Consider the following 15,000-nt stretch of genomic DNA (forward strand, 5'->3'; position numbering starts at 1 on the left):
GTGGATTCGGCGTATGAGATTCAAATCTCTTTAATAGTTTGCTGTTACTCACATAGCTGTAAAAATTGGGACAGATACTGCAGAGGTGTCACCAAACCCTAGCTGAAAGGACTACCTTCCACGACTTTCCTGTAGGTCAGTAGCAAAGCATTCGAAATAGTAATCGAAAGTTGAAGATTGGACTCATGATGGGTGCACCTCGATTTCTCCCGAGTATCGTCGAATCATCATCGAAAAAAGAATCTCTCCAAACACTACCCAACTTGGTAATTGCAGAGAAATGCCGTTGGGTATCTATGGATCTCGACACCCACTCTAATTAGTAGACATTTCACGAGCGTTCTTTAATTTCAAGGGTTCAAACAACCAAAAAGGCCTATTCTGCTCGCTAACTGTTCACAAAACTCTTGAGCTGAGTGCGATTATAGTAAAGGACAAGACAATTTTTTACAATGACTGCAAAAATTCTCGCGCGCTCATTGGCCAATTTTTATTGTCAATAAGCGATAATTACGCGATATTGCTCGCGTCAGATTGAAGTTTCTGGCATTTTTGTCTCGCTTTCTTCTCGTGTTTTGACTTAATTTTGAGCCCTCTGCCTTTTTGTTATTGTAAAAAACAAATTGATGTCAAAGTAGTCTGCGGATCCACTCGCCTATCGCCTCGTGGATCCACAGCTACTTTGACAATGTTATGACGCAATTCATGATCAGTAACAGGACAGACGCATGAAAAACTGACATCAATTTGTTAAGATGACCGCCAGGTTAAGATGACCGTCAGGTTATTTGCCGGGTACTAGCAAAAAAAGTAAAAAAGTGACTGCGCCAGTGCGTGAATTTTCAGGCCGAACGAACGGGACACTTACAACAACTCTAATTTCAAGTAGCTTTTTTTTATAAACTAATGCGGATGAATCTCTCTTGCGCCGACTATAAAGGAGGAGGATTATGGTGAAATAATATACTTTTTAAGTTTTTTTTATTTTTATAATAATGAAGGATTATGGTGAAATAATGGTACTCTGACGTTGACTGGAAAAAACGGTTGAAAGGAAACATCTTACTTGACGACTCGGCGGCTTCCTGAAGGTGATTGCATAACAGATATTCAAGAAACAAGTCAGTTTTCCAAAAGAACTTCAACCTTTCCTTTCTGACCCATTCTTTTACACGATAACGCGACAAATGCTGCGTATAAACGAAGAAAAAATGCAAAATTATCCACTTTCAACCGTCTCATACACAGACATGCAAGACAGTGACCCTTCTTCACCCACTTCACCAGGAAAGGCGATCGTTTCACAACACATTTTAAAACAGTCAGAAGAAAAGTCTGAAACGGTTCGACTGACTCACATAACACGTCCGTGGAGGAGAGGGCTCAATGCTAAAGTTGTCAGCTTCCCTGTTATAGCAGAATCGTTTACCAAACACCTGTATGGAATGGGAAGAGAAATCACTATGACTGTGTAGAGCTTGAAAGAATCATAAACACTTAGTCATGAGTGTGATTCAAACAAACTTTCCGCTTTCCTGAAAATCTCTCGGCACTTTTCCCGTTCCATTCAATTTGGCACTTTAAATCTCTGAATTTTTGTTTCCACAGAAAGTGCCCAAGAAAGACTAATTTCCAGATTTTTCCCCATTAACAGACTTAACAAGTCGAGTGAAGATCGCAGACAGGCTAAGCATGCCTTCTCAACCGTTCTCGCCTGGTTTAATACCGTTTGAAGAAAGATAATCAATACTAGAACACAAAAACTGGCCGACCTTAAACTGTTGTTTCCTAAAGAACAGGACCAAAATTCCATGCTTAGCAAAAAGCGACACACAAGCGCATCTTGACGCGGAAGTGGCCAATTGTAAACGAGCTATCCCTGCGGTTTTCAAAACTAGAGATATTTTAGAGAAATCATTGAAAAAGATTACTTAGTCACAGAACACTGACGTACCGGCAGAGAGAGAAACGTGTTTAAGTAATCGACAAAGATGGAATCACTCAAAAGCTTTTCAAACAGCTCTTTACTTGGGACATCTGAGAACAAAAAAAAAAACGGCATAACTTTATTGTGCCAGATAACATCCACACAAAATGAAAGACAAATCTATAAGTTCAAACAGTTATTCGTACCTCGAATAGATTCCACGTCAATACAATCGCACATGTCGTCGCCCACTTCAGGCAGAGTATTTCCTGAACTTCATTGGCCCATTGTGCTTTGTTTCAAGTTGCCATTCGCAAAATTTTGGCGCGCGACGCAACAATGGGCGTAAATGTACACGTCATGCGCGTGCTCAGAGGTGTTTTGCAACGAAAATGATAGCGCAACGTAGTACCATAATACCCACAGGCCGATTATAAACTACTCATATTAAAAAAAAAAAGAAAATTCCAACACCAAATTGTATTCATTGACGTTTGTTGGCTCCTTCGTTCTTGAGAATGTCGACAAATATACCCTACAAAATTGTAGGCATTTGTATAAAAATTAACTGAATATATTTTTTGACAGAACATGCGTTAGCTCACCTGACTTCTGTGTTTTCAAAAGATGGACGAACTGATAAGCACTCGAATTACAGCCTTAAAATGTATTTCATTCTTGTTTCTTTATTAGCGCTTGATTGTAATGTCCAATTAATTGACATAAAATCACAATATTGACAATGAAGAAAACAACACTAGCAGCCCAAACAAATGCAAAGGTGTTCATTCCCTCAAACTCCAAATAGTATGCAGAGGTAAGCCATAGGCCCTAAAAATTGAAGAACAAAAACTTAGCTAATTCAATATCAAGTCTGAAGTTTTCAGAAAAATTTTTTGACACAAAGGTAATCAGGCAATCAATGAAAAATACTGAGTAGTACTCTTACAGACAGCAAGATAGTTCAATAGTATTGGAAATTCCTCATCATTAATGTAATTTGCTGAACAAAAGAAATGTGAAAACAGAGATATTTTTTAATGAATAATGTTGTTTATTGCTATGATTAAACTTGACATTGTGCAAATATAGCTGATTTTTGCACGGTTTTGATGACTATCCATTTTTGGATATGGTACATGTGAGATGTGATCTTTAAAACTTGCCTTACAAACTTAATATTAGTATTGACAATTAAAAATAAGTATTGCTAAAGTAACCAGCATTACCTGACTAACAAACCATCCTGCTGCTAGAACCATTGCCCTCCTAAATGTCATGTTTACAGAATCCAGGATCAGAGGCAAAAGACACAAATACCACAGAAAATACTGCACAAGGAAAAAGCCAAAAATTTAGGTTCCCTGTGTTGTGAAGGTCATTGACTGAATGGGTGGATGAAGGCACACAGAACTGACACTTGCAGTATAGGCTGAGTACCACAGAATATTCAATAACATATCACCAGTGTTTGAGATAAGCACAGGGTCTAGTAGCCTATGAACGCAAACGTATTTCCGGCGGTTGGGGAGAGAAACCACCGCCGGAAGTATGTGTGTTCGCAGCGTAAGGGCCTAGGGTCAAAAACTCAACAAAGTTGAAGATCTGACATGTGGAATAGAGGGACAGACTTTGAAAAAGATATAGCCCCCACCTACTGATGCTGACCCTCCCTAGACTCGTTTTAATTCCCTGTGGACACCCTTATTGTAAAACGTATCTCAAATTCTACATCACAAGTGTAAGTAATCTATATCTACAGAATTATTGGGAGGCGTGGTGGCCTCGTGGTTAGTGCGCTTGACTCCGGATCGAGTGGTCCAGGTTCGGGGCCTGGTCGGGGACATTGTGTTGTGTTCTTGGGCAAGACGCTTTACTCTCATGGTGCCTCTCTCCACCCAGCACCAGGTGTATCAATGGGTACCGGCTTAATGCTGGGGGTAACCCTGCGATGGACTAGCATCCCATCCAGGGGGGAGTATAAATACTCCCAGTCGCTTCATGCTACACAAACCGGAGATAAGCGCCGGCCTGATGGGCCTTCCTAGGCTCGTAACAGAGACTTTACCTTTACCTTACAGAATATTTACCTGTGATGTACAGACTTTGTTGAAGGTGACAAATGCAAAGGTTTGCACAAAACAGCAGAATGAGATATCGCGATAATAAAGAACACCAAAAGTGACTGTAAGCAGCAGCTGAGGGATGAATGACACCAAGCCCAGTGCAGATGACCAAGTGGAGCCTTCCACAAGGTACAACATGTAGAAATACACTGAAAAGTTATGTTTTACATCCTGCCTTGTTACATGATACAAGTATGTATGCTCTAGGAATTCAAAACCGTACCTATAAATAGACGAAAAAAAGATTCTTAGGAAAAAGTTAAAGGTTCTAAAAAGGACCATTGGTTGAGCAAAGCTTAAAAATTTATTAATCAAACTCTTGAAAAATGTCTTCCCACTCCGTCTTGTCTCTCCTTGGACTGGAGGACACCCAGTCACTTCAACTCATTTATTACTTGCCACTGTCCTTTAATATGGCTTTAATATGGGATCTTTGACTCTCTTGCATTTTATCCCTTGGCCTCTGTTTTTTTTTGCATGCCATAAAATTGTAATAAATGAATAAATAAATAAATAAATAAATAAATAAGATGTTTTGCAAAGATGTGGCCAGGTATCCAGAAGTCTGTAAAATGTGTGATACACTCTTTTTTTTATAAGAATATATTTTATAAGAATATCAAGGCTGAAATTTGTGAAATTTTAAGAATATTTTAAGAATAAAGCAGAGGCTGAGATTTTGAAAAGGATACCGGTAGATATAATTTTGTGTGTTGAAACATCTGTAAATACAATACAATTTTATGTTTTTAACTTAACCATATAAAATTATTCCTTTCTTTGAACAGCGAAACTAGCCAACAAAATGAAGAAACCTGCACTAGCTATAGCAAAATGTTGAACATTAATGATAGTTCGATGAACAGTACATGTAATACATATGTACAGTATTCAGCACAAAAGACATAAACTAAACCGCAAAAAAGCATTATGACAAATTATTTCTTTTTTAAATAACAAAACCTAGCGAAAACAGATCTAGATACCAAACACTTGTAATTGATACCCCAGTAAATTCTAAAACGGAAATGTCATAAGCTATAATTTAAGAATAATAAAAGAATAATTTCCGCCTAAAATCAGCAGAAAAATAAGAATATTCAGCCTGGGCCAGAAAAACAACATTCTTATATAAAAAAGAGTGTATTAGAATGACCTTCACATAAAAATGAGTAACTTGCAAGAAGCCCTGATGAAAACAGAACTTGATTTCATCACAGTGCAATTATGCTGCACACTGCTTCACAAAATGAGCTGACCAATTGAGTGTGTTGTACTTTCCAGGCATGGTAATGCATATATTAAATTGTAAGGTCTAGTTTCACCTTTTATACATGACTCCACTTAATCCCAGAAAGGTCACCGCTGAAATCACAGAGAACTTTAACCTTTCAGGATGGAGAATAAATGTAGTAGTTTGACATAAAAAGCCACGAAATCCAGGTTTAGGTTTAGTCTCGTGGACACATGATTTCGAAGAGTTAATATACAAATCACTGCCTGCCAACAGAACAAGCGGCAAACCATAAATTATCGGAAAGATCTTGAAATGTACAGAAAGAGCGAAAAATACAGCCGACATCGGGATGTTTTTAATGACGACGAAGTATATGGTTGCGAGTACTAAGGTGGCCATGACAGCCTCAGCATTTCCGCGAGAAGAGACGGTACACGCCACAGGGTTGAACAGCCACATCCAAGAAAAACTAACAGCTCTGTGATAAGAACAGCCTCGTACACAAATGATTTTGTACAATAAATATCCTGCTAGCACATCGAAAAGAACAAATAGTACTTTTCCAAAACACATCTGCAATGAGATATTTGGAGTCAGGAGAAGAGAAAGAAGAGGTGTGTAACGATACGTTGGTCTCAAATAAGGCGAGTCGCCCTCCACGACGTGTCGAGCCGCATCAGTGAAGACATGGTAATCGATGTCAGTATACTTAACAACCATGTTTTTATCCTGCCATTCTCCGTATATTATCAGACAAATCCTCAACAGTAAAGCAAGAAAACAAGAAAATTCGATGCTTTTCAAGACACTATTTACGTCCGCCATATTGTACGCTTGGTATCCAAGCCTGCATCGTATGTAAAAATTCAACATGTCAGTTTTCGCTAGTCAGTTCGTCGCTGCCGCGTTTCAGTCCGATTTGGAAGCCATTTATGCGAAGGTAATTCTCACGATTTCAAGGATATAAGGAAATAAGGAAACGTGCTACGTAGTTTGTCTAGGACTACGGTAACTTTGTTGGATTTTCACACTTGTGTAAACGCAGTATTCGTTTCCCGCCAAAGTCTTTCCAAATGGCCAACTTGGTGTATCTTTCCTGGAAGTGAGAAAAGCCTTTTAGTCTTTTTTGGATTTTTAAACAATTGAAGTCATCAAACTAGGTTTTCATCCAGCAAATTGGCACAACGAAGGTTCGTCGATTATATACTGGTGTCAGTATCCCGTGGGGAGCAGGATGACATTGCTAATCAAATTAACAAATTGATGTCAGTTTTTCATGCGTCTGTCCTCTTATTGATCGTGAATTTTGTCATAACATTGTCAAAGTAGCTGTGGATCCACGAGGCGATAGCCGAGTGGATCTGCAGACTACTTTGACAATGTTATAACGAAATTCATTGTCGCTTACATTATAAATTAATGTGTCTGTCCGCTTATTGACAATAAAAATTAGCCAATGAGTGCGCGAGAATTTTGCAGTAAAAAATGAAATTGAACCCCAGGCGAGCGTAAATATTGCAAAAGGTCCTGTTATAACATAGCAGGCAAATCTGCACAATCAAATTTAGAATTTAACACCGTGCATTATGATTTTGTTGTCAGGACCTAGAGTGAGAGTCATGCACTAATGAAGGCATAGTCTTAACATGAACAAACTTGAGTCCTTCTTCCTTTTCATAAAAATTATGCACTTGCTAGGTTACTTTTAATTTACTTGTGTTTCCAAGTTGTAACAATTAAGCAATGGAGAATGTTTTCCATGTTTCCATAGCCTCATCTAAACACGAGTGAGAGTTGGGAAAATTCGAGACATTTATGTCGAGGGTTTGCGTAACTGTCCAGAAGTCTCCCAACTTCTCCGAGTATTTAGATGAGGCTATGGAAACACGGAAAAAGTCATCTATTGCTATAATAAAATATTTCTCAAAGATAATTCGACAAATGAAGGAAAATGCTAGTTTTTTTACTTCTTGATTGAAACAGATTTTTTATGATGCACGCTCAGATTTCCTACCAGCCAATCAAAACACATGTCCGACAACACATAACCAATCAAAATTCGTGTGATGTCACAGCCGTGGTTCCATACTCTCATCTAAACACAGCTATTGACCAATGAGAGTGAGCGTACTATTCTAATTACTTTATAATATTCTTTGGAAGGTTGGAGAGTGCACAGGAAGTCAGAATTCCTGGATTTTAGCACTCCTCTAGGTATCTCTTTAAATTTTCTACATATGTCGCAACACTATATCATAAGCCCAAGTAAGGGATACCTAATTAAGAACTGGCAATTGAGGTTGTTATCACAGATCTTGCTGGGCTGCCTACAGTGGTTTTGGTTGGTTTTGCACCAAAATTTTAGCAAACCACTTTAAGTTAGCTTTGGGGGATTTTTAAGCGTTACTGTCCAAACTCACCGGTAGGGCTCCTTACAGATGAACAGTTACATCTGGGGGGGGGGGGGGGGAGGGGGAGGGGGAGGGGGAAGGGGTAGAAGGGGTAAAAAAATTCCATACAGAAATGTTTTTCTAGGTTTTAAGGTTAGGGTTTAGGATTTTAGGATTTTTTCTTTGGACACAACTGCTTGTAGGATATTTTTAAAGGGAATTTTTGTTTCCAGGAATTTTTTTAAAATATTTTTGTCACCCCCTCCCCTCCCCTCCCTTTCCCCCTCCAATTATTTCTATTGGTCCATCCCTTAGTGAACCTATGTAGTGTTTAATGTTTGCAATATTCATGGCTGTAAGTTCTTGAGCACTCAATTTCTCCGAGGATTTAAAACAGTGCATATTATAAAATGAACGTGAAGCAGTATCTCTTGTGCCTAAGCTTATGTCACTGACTTGGAAATACGAAGCTTCTATAGACATCTACGGGTATTTTTAATGCAAGTCTTGTTTTTCTTTCTCTCAGTATACAGGAGAAGATTCAGATGACCTCTACCTCAGTGAATATCTGGATGAAGGTAATATGGATGTTGTAGATCAAAGAATTTTTGCCATTCATGAACACAGTTCTGACTTTGCATAAATTCCTTTGAGAGTCCTTGATCTATCAAAAATATAGTATTTTATAACTGTAAACTGCGTATGACTGACTAAATAATAAATTATGGAGGGCGTTATGAGTGAACAATTTGTAAACTTAGGTAACAAAATACATAATACAATATTCAGAAAGCACACAAAAATAACCAAACAAAAAATATGAAATATCATGAAGAAAGCCACCTAATATTATTGCAGGCATTATTCCCCCTTAAGTATTTGGCCACAAACCAGTAAAATTCCCTTTGGAAAAAAGTCCTGAGGCCCTATTCCACATGTATATGAAGATATGATAATGTCCAGCAGTTAAGGAATGAGTAATAGTACCTCAGAACTAGTAAATCGTTGCATTTAAGGTGTTATGTCCAGAAATGAGTGTAATTGGATGCATGCCAAATTTTGATATCCAACACAGAGTGTCTTGTTCAGTCTAAGCGTTTACTGCCTTTTTCCAGCAATAAGGTAAGTGTTAAAGCATGCACATTTTTGAGACGTGGACGGCAACCGGACGTGAACTGTTTTCCCTTTTAACTTGTCTTCACACAACCACATTTACATTGTTAAGTACCTTTTCTCCATTAGAGATGATTGGTATACAAATCTGGGAGACACCATTGTCTTGGCACTCAAAATGTTCTCTTCTGGTTGCCATCCATGTAGAAAAAACCTGCATGCGTATAAGGTCCCTATTTTCAGTCAGGGGAAATTCAGCTGTATATTCTTACTTGAAGGGCAGAATAAAGTCAGGGAGAAGGCTAAGAGAACACTTTGTGACGCTTATCAAAATCACATGCATTTCTGAGAACACTTTGTGATGCTTATCAAAATCACATGCATTTCTGGTCATACATGTATCTCTTCAAGGTAACAGTAAATTTTGTGTTTCCTGTCATCATCTCACTTACTGGTAGTTATGAAAATGTTAAAATAAGTCAATATTGAATGTGATTTGTGAGATTTTATAAATTGGGTGTTTGTCAAACTTGGAATCTAATCAAGAAAACTTTAACTTGATCACTTTTAAGAGTGTGAAGATGTTATCTTGTTTGCACTACAGCTGTAGTTGTGTCTGAATCAGCTTTCAGGAGAGAACTTTCAGAAATGTCTTTTTTTGAGTATCAGAAGCTCAAACTTTTGAATTAGCTGTCAATCAGTACTAGGAAAATGGTTTTGTACATCTAAAGTCATAAATTTAAACCCCTTTAGGAAGAATTGCAGGCATTGATAGTACTGAGGACGAGGGTGAAAGCAGCTCTGCAGACGGCATTGAAGATGAAAATGATGGCGATGATGGATGGGAATCTGATAAAAGTGGCCCAAATGTGCGGCACGACCTTTCTGATGACACCTCTGTGGTCGGCCCTGGGCCAACACTTGCAAAAAATGAAACTTTTGTTGTGGCTCAGCACACCACCATAAATCCTACTGCAGACCAAAAGAGGAGAGATCATAAAGAAAGTTTTACAATGCATGATGCCGCCACAGCAGAGAAATTGCAAGTTAAAGCCAGTTCAAGTCTGACCAACATTGCAACCCTTCCCTTTAGTGATATGCAAGAGCAAAAGGGCAAGGATTTGAAGAACCGTACCTGTGATGCAACATATCTTATTTACAGTGATGAAGGGTATGTATCATCAAGACCACTGGAGTTATCTAATGCATGTGACAAACAGGTTTCTTCTGCGTCTCCATTTTCTTCATTGGATACAAGACGGGATGCAATGCTGTCAAGTGAATTTCTCTCGGTTGGTTCTGATACTGACAAAGATCTTGTTCAAGCTGTTTTGTGCTCTCGAAATAAGATTGCTCTTGCTTTGGCTGAAATCACACGGAAGACATGGTTGAGATCTTCAAAGCTTTGTTCAGAGGAAATGGCATGCCCAGTTGATGGAAAGATTTTTGCGTCGAGCAAATCTGTTGAAGACCTTTGTTGTACTCATGTTGACAAAATGTTTAAAAGCAATGTCAGTGATGTTAATACCTCTGTAATTGATGAAAAGAGTTTTGACAGTAACAACAAGGGTAACAAGGTTCCTGATTTGGAGAATTTTCAACCTCCTAACTTTAGTTTGAACAAGTCATCCCCGTTTGTTCAGCGACAATCAGTGAGATTAACCTCAGATTCCTCTCCACCAAAAACTCTCGAAATCTCTACTTTTGAACGTGATGAAAAGAGCTTTTTGTTGAACAGACAGAGTTTTGATATTAAACACAACAGGAAATATCAAGCTCTAAAATCGAGATCTGACGAGTCGCGTGTCATTGTTAGGCGACAGCATCCAAGATCTGCTCAAATCTGTTGCTTTGACAAAAGTGATGTGAAGTCTCAACCTTCAAGAAAGAGAAGTGTCACCCTATGTCAGTTGACTTCTTCAGGGGTGAATGCTCTCCCTGGGGAAAATCTCGAGAGAAATTTTGTTAGGATCCCTTCAGTTGGTTCTGATGAAGATACTGCTTTCTCAAATGACGCGACAACATCCTCTGCTTGTTCTCTAGTTTCTCCTCGACCCCGGTCACAGTTGCTTAGAATTTTACGTCGGCGGAGGTCGTCACAGTTACACCTAAGCACAAATTTGGACGGATGCGCTTTAGATCCACACAGTAGCTCGCCTGTTGTTGAATCACAAACTGCTTTATCACGAAACAGGACAATAACCTCTGGTCAGCGCCGTGTGCCTCTTGAGATGTTATCACAGTCACCTGTAAGTGTGCGCCCACGGAAATCGTCAAAGGTATTGAGAGTAAACGATGGTGTCTTCTCAACTAAATCTGGCGGAACGAAGGTGGTAAATTTCGAATACCACAACGATCGTCGTGGGAAATGTCAAGTCTTTAGGACTGAATGCTCTGAAGAATCGGATGAAGTTTTTGAGGATCTAAAAAAGACGCCTTTAGGGAACGATAAATTAAAAGACTTATCACAAGACGTGCGAGAAATGTCTTCAAAAAGGGGCGTGTATGTAAAGTCATGCGTGGATCAAGTTGCAAGCACTTCCCAAATGATTTCAACATCTTTGCGCATGATCAGTGCGCGTAAGACAAGTGATCGTGAAGGTACTGAGGCTAATATCAATAGCAGAGGACATCGTAGATCTGAAGTTTCAGAGTTAAGAAATTCCTCTGGAGGTCGTATTGAAAAAGAGAAGGTATCATCTACTCGACAAACCAGCCAATTGTTCTGTAAGATAGGCCGGGAGGCGAAACGTTTGAGAACAGCTCAGTTGTATTCCAGTTGTCAAAGTGGAAACAGAATTGCTCTCCGTGCGAATCCTGGGCGTGCACATATTCCTTCTGATAGGTCGCCGCCTACTAGCGTAAAGAAAAGAGCACGAGAAAGCTTCGTCTCGGATTCCTTGGACTCGTTACCAAGGAAACAACCAAGGAGAAGCCCATCGTTGCTTAGCAATCGAGTTCAGGGTTCGCAGTCTTCAACCTGGCAGGGCAGAGAGTCTACTCCAGTGAAAGGAAACAATGTTAAGAAGTTAGGAATTGAAGGATTCTCTTCGCAGATGAAACTTTTGTCTCCCGTTAGGAGTCCTTCTGCCGAGACTTTCAAAACCTCGCCACAGGTTTTTGTTTCTCCTTGTAAAGGGCAGGGATCATGTGACAAGTCTTTTTGTTTTAATTGTTGTTGGTAAAACCATCTTACGTCTATTCGAAAAGGAAAATGACAACCGGTTCGTAGCAACCAACAAAGTTTACTGCTGGAAAAATTCGGGAATTGGTGCCAAACGTGGAATAACATGACAGGAGTGATCAAGGGCGGGAAAACAAGTCATCTAACCTCAATCAAGCGCGGGAAAACATGCAACTGATGTTAAGCGCGCGAAAGTATGTTGCAGGAGGCATGTTGTCAGTGTGAAGAAAATTAATTGTGTCGGCCCCAAAATGCTCGGGAAACATCTGGCCGGCACCGACCCGAAGGAAATGTACCAGCGCAAAGGGCGGGAAAACGTGAAACGCTTCCCAAATACAGGAAATAACTAGACGTTCATTAGCGCAGTAAAACATTTGACTGGTGCGGGAAGGCTCGTAAAAAACTTTGGGCGCCAAGATAACACAGAACTACATTGCTACCGAATCATAGTCAAGTGCAAGAAGAATTCTGTTAATCCAGATTTTTGACTGGCTAATGTTTTCTTCTGTTGGTGAGTCTGTTCTATTTCTTTTTAGGCACAAAGTAACCCCGTCACAAATTCCGCCCATAATTTCAAATAATTTTTACCGTTTCACGCAAACTTTTATCTTGTTGGGGGCTTTATAGAACGCAAGCAAGATGCAGAAAACGCGAACAGCTTCTGCTTGCGTTTTGCAACTCTTTGAATATCTTATTCACCACTTTAGGAGTCCTGGCTTAAGCCATTAATTCACGTTCATTCCGTTCACTGTTGCCATTAATAACGGAAAACTGTAAAACGGTAAACACCCACGAAAACGAGGAATCATTGTTGCGGGAACGTTATTTCCCCGTTTGCGTCAAGTCGAAATAGTTGTTGCCAGCAATTTTTGCGGAGTCAAGAATTCGTAGATCTGGAAAATGTTTCTAAACTTTTTGAAAACATTTTTCTTTGTCGGCATCGTTCCTCGTTCTCTTATTTCAAACGGCAATATTTCCTCGTTTGCGACTAGCGTTCTGAGTTTTATGTGACAAAGTATTTTCCGATAACACCTGTTAGGTTTTAATTGTATGATTTGGAGCCAAGTATTTTTTGGTGTTTTTACCATTTTACAGAACTGTACTATAGTTTGTTGCGTTGACGGTTTTGATCTTAAATCACCCTGAAAGTAATCTATAGTTTTATTACATTTTCTTATTCTGGATAAATTTTTTGATAATTTTAATAAACAAACTTTCGTAGAACTGATTGCAGTTGAGTTTTGCTGTGGAACTAAACATTTGTTCCACAGCACGTGTAATTGTCAGCAAGTGTACAATATCCTTTTAAGATATGTTAGAGCGACGAACGTATGGACCTGGTAAGCCTATATTTTTACGCGGTGATATTTTAAGCTTGAAGCTTGTGAAGCCTATATATAGGCAGACACATTAAAAAATAATGGTGCTATGACATCCATTTGGATCCATACAACCGGCGTGCACTTTTCGATAAACGAAGAAAAATCATGTAGGGTTCTGCTCTGCATGGTTTTTCATTTATCTTTTTAGTAAGGGAGAATTCAGTTGATGTTTAATCCAAAATCTTGATTCATGGTCACTGAGTGTCATCATGTGTCCTGGATTGAGGATACGAGATTCAAGCCAGATATCCTCTTATCGTTCTTCATAACTTTAAAAACTTTAAAAAATTCAAATGAGGCGTAACGCCACTTAAGTTCCTTTCGCGAGAACACATCAGTAGCCCCGCGGCAAGTTGACCTGCTCCCGACTGTATTGCTTCGTGGCTCAGTTAGCACAGGCATCGCTGAGGTCGTGGGTTCGAATCCTGTTGAAGCCACGTGAATTTTTCAGGTGTCTACATGAGACAATTGCTTAAATTGTCCTGATAAGTGCGAAGATCACTTCAATCTTTCTCCTAACGCTACTGTTAATTAAGCAATAGAGGACATTTTCCGTGTTTACATACCCGCATGTAAACACGAGGGGGAGTTGGGAGAATTGAGAAAGTTTTGCAAACCGAGGGTTTGCGTAACTGTCGAGAATTGTCCCTACTCCCCGAGTGTTTAGATGAGGTTATGTAAACACGGAAAAAGTCCTCTATTGCTTTTATACAATATTTCTCGATACACGCTCATATATCCTACCAGCCAATCAAAACGCGCGTCTGACAACACATAACCAGTAAAAATTCATGTGATGTCACAGCCGTGTTTACATACTTTTAACTCTTAATCTAAACACAGCTATTGACCAATGAGAGTGCGCGTACTATTCTAATTATCTTTTATAGAGTCCTAGATTTCGCCGATCTACGACATCATAAGGAACATTTGTGTTATCCTTGACGATGGCTTGGATTTTATACAAGATTTTAACGGTAGCGTTTGGCCTTATTACAGTTAATTTGAAAAAAAAAATTCAAAGCTTTCAAAATGCTACTGAAGTACAACTTGCAAAGATTGTCTTCAGACTTCTCCATAACCGTGACGTTGATACCACTCGTGTCTAGAAATACAGGGGCCGTACATTGGCCTCTCAAGTAGACTTAAGAAGTTACGAAACATGAGCTTTAAAAATCACACAAATAATAAAAATAACTATTTTGTTGTAAGTTGAAGCTTACAACCAAACGGGATACCTCATGAAGTTTATGAAGTTTTAGCCTGTACTGATCTCTTTACCTGCCACCCTAGACGCAAGTAAACGGTCGTCAGTCTTAAGCCAACTGAACCAATAAGATAATATTTCCCCTTTATTTCTTACCCGTCTATTAATACAGATACGATTACATTGAAACACAACTTCAGTTTTAAAGGAGTGAGATATCTCCTTCAGAAAAAAGACTGAAATGAAAATTCAAAACATTTATGTGACCACACCCCGAAAATTCAGTCCCGGCAGGAACCCATCACCCGGAGCGTGCAACTTACCTATTTTCTTGCAACGGCGTTTTCACAAGTAAGGTTATTTTTAGATACGCCTTTCCCGCGAATTAGTTTTCAAAAGCCAATCAGAAGCGGTGCATAATTAATAATAAACTG

The 15,000-nt window shown here is 39.1% G+C and overlaps 3 protein-coding genes across 3 annotated transcripts in view; 1 reads left to right on the forward strand and 2 right to left on the reverse strand.

Annotated features, from left to right (window-relative positions):
• LOC137995379 (regulator of G-protein signaling protein-like) overlaps window positions 1-2,442 on the reverse strand; it is a 42,899-nt gene extending 40,457 nt beyond the window's left edge. The window contains exons 1-3 of the mRNA XM_068840942.1: window positions 1,955-2,442; window positions 1,359-1,436; window positions 1,067-1,190 (exon numbers count right to left, since the gene is read on the reverse strand). Of these exons, the coding sequence (XP_068697043.1) occupies window positions 1,067-1,190; window positions 1,359-1,436; window positions 1,955-2,062 (310 nt within the window). The 5' untranslated portion in view covers window positions 2,063-2,442. The remainder of the gene's footprint in view (window positions 1-1,066; window positions 1,191-1,358; window positions 1,437-1,954) is intronic.
• Window positions 2,443-2,593: 151 nt separating this feature from the next.
• Window positions 2,594-6,127, reverse strand: LOC137995388 (GPI mannosyltransferase 1-like). The gene is made up of 4 exons (XM_068840951.1): window positions 5,379-6,127; window positions 4,018-4,276; window positions 3,157-3,258; window positions 2,594-2,758 (listed from the first exon to the last, which is right to left on the reverse strand). Exons 1-4 carry the CDS (start codon window positions 6,113-6,115, stop codon window positions 2,600-2,602), a joined length of 1,257 nt encoding a protein of 418 aa, XP_068697052.1. The 5' UTR covers window positions 6,116-6,127; the 3' UTR covers window positions 2,594-2,599.
• Window positions 6,128-6,157: 30 nt separating this feature from the next.
• On the forward strand, window positions 6,158-13,404 carry LOC137995398 (uncharacterized). The gene is made up of 3 exons (XM_068840959.1): window positions 6,158-6,230; window positions 8,207-8,258; window positions 9,547-13,404. Exons 1-3 carry the CDS (start codon window positions 6,162-6,164, stop codon window positions 11,976-11,978), a joined length of 2,553 nt encoding a protein of 850 aa, XP_068697060.1. The 5' UTR covers window positions 6,158-6,161; the 3' UTR covers window positions 11,979-13,404.
• The last annotated feature ends 1,596 nt before the right edge of the window (window positions 13,405-15,000 follow it).

This window comes from Montipora foliosa, chromosome 1 (assembly GCF_036669935.1).
Source record: "Montipora foliosa isolate CH-2021 chromosome 1, ASM3666993v2, whole genome shotgun sequence".
Classification (NCBI taxonomy): Eukaryota; Metazoa; Cnidaria; class Anthozoa; order Scleractinia; family Acroporidae; genus Montipora; species Montipora foliosa.

Bases quoted from the DNA above. Each gene is read 5' to 3' on its own strand.
- LOC137995398 (XM_068840959.1), top strand. From the start codon at position 6,162: ATGTCAGTTTTCGCTAGTCAGTTCGTCGCTGCCGCGTTTCAGTCCGAT. The intron at 6,231-8,206 runs GTAATTCTCACG...TCTTTCTCTCAG, and splicing joins TGGAAGCCATTTATGCGAAG to TATACAGGAGAAGATTCAGA. The intron at 8,259-9,546 runs GTAATATGGATG...AAACCCCTTTAG, and splicing joins CAGTGAATATCTGGATGAAG to GAAGAATTGCAGGCATTGAT.
- LOC137995388 (XM_068840951.1), bottom strand. From the start codon at position 6,115: ATGGCGGACGTAAATAGTGTCTTGAAAAGCATCGAATTTTCTTGTTTT. The intron at 3,259-4,017 runs GTAAATATTCTG...TTCCTTGTGCAG, and splicing joins ACAAAGTCTGTACATCACAG to TATTTTCTGTGGTATTTGTG. The intron at 2,759-3,156 runs GTAATGCTGGTT...TTCAATTTTTAG, and splicing joins CAGGATGGTTTGTTAGTCAG to GGCCTATGGCTTACCTCTGC.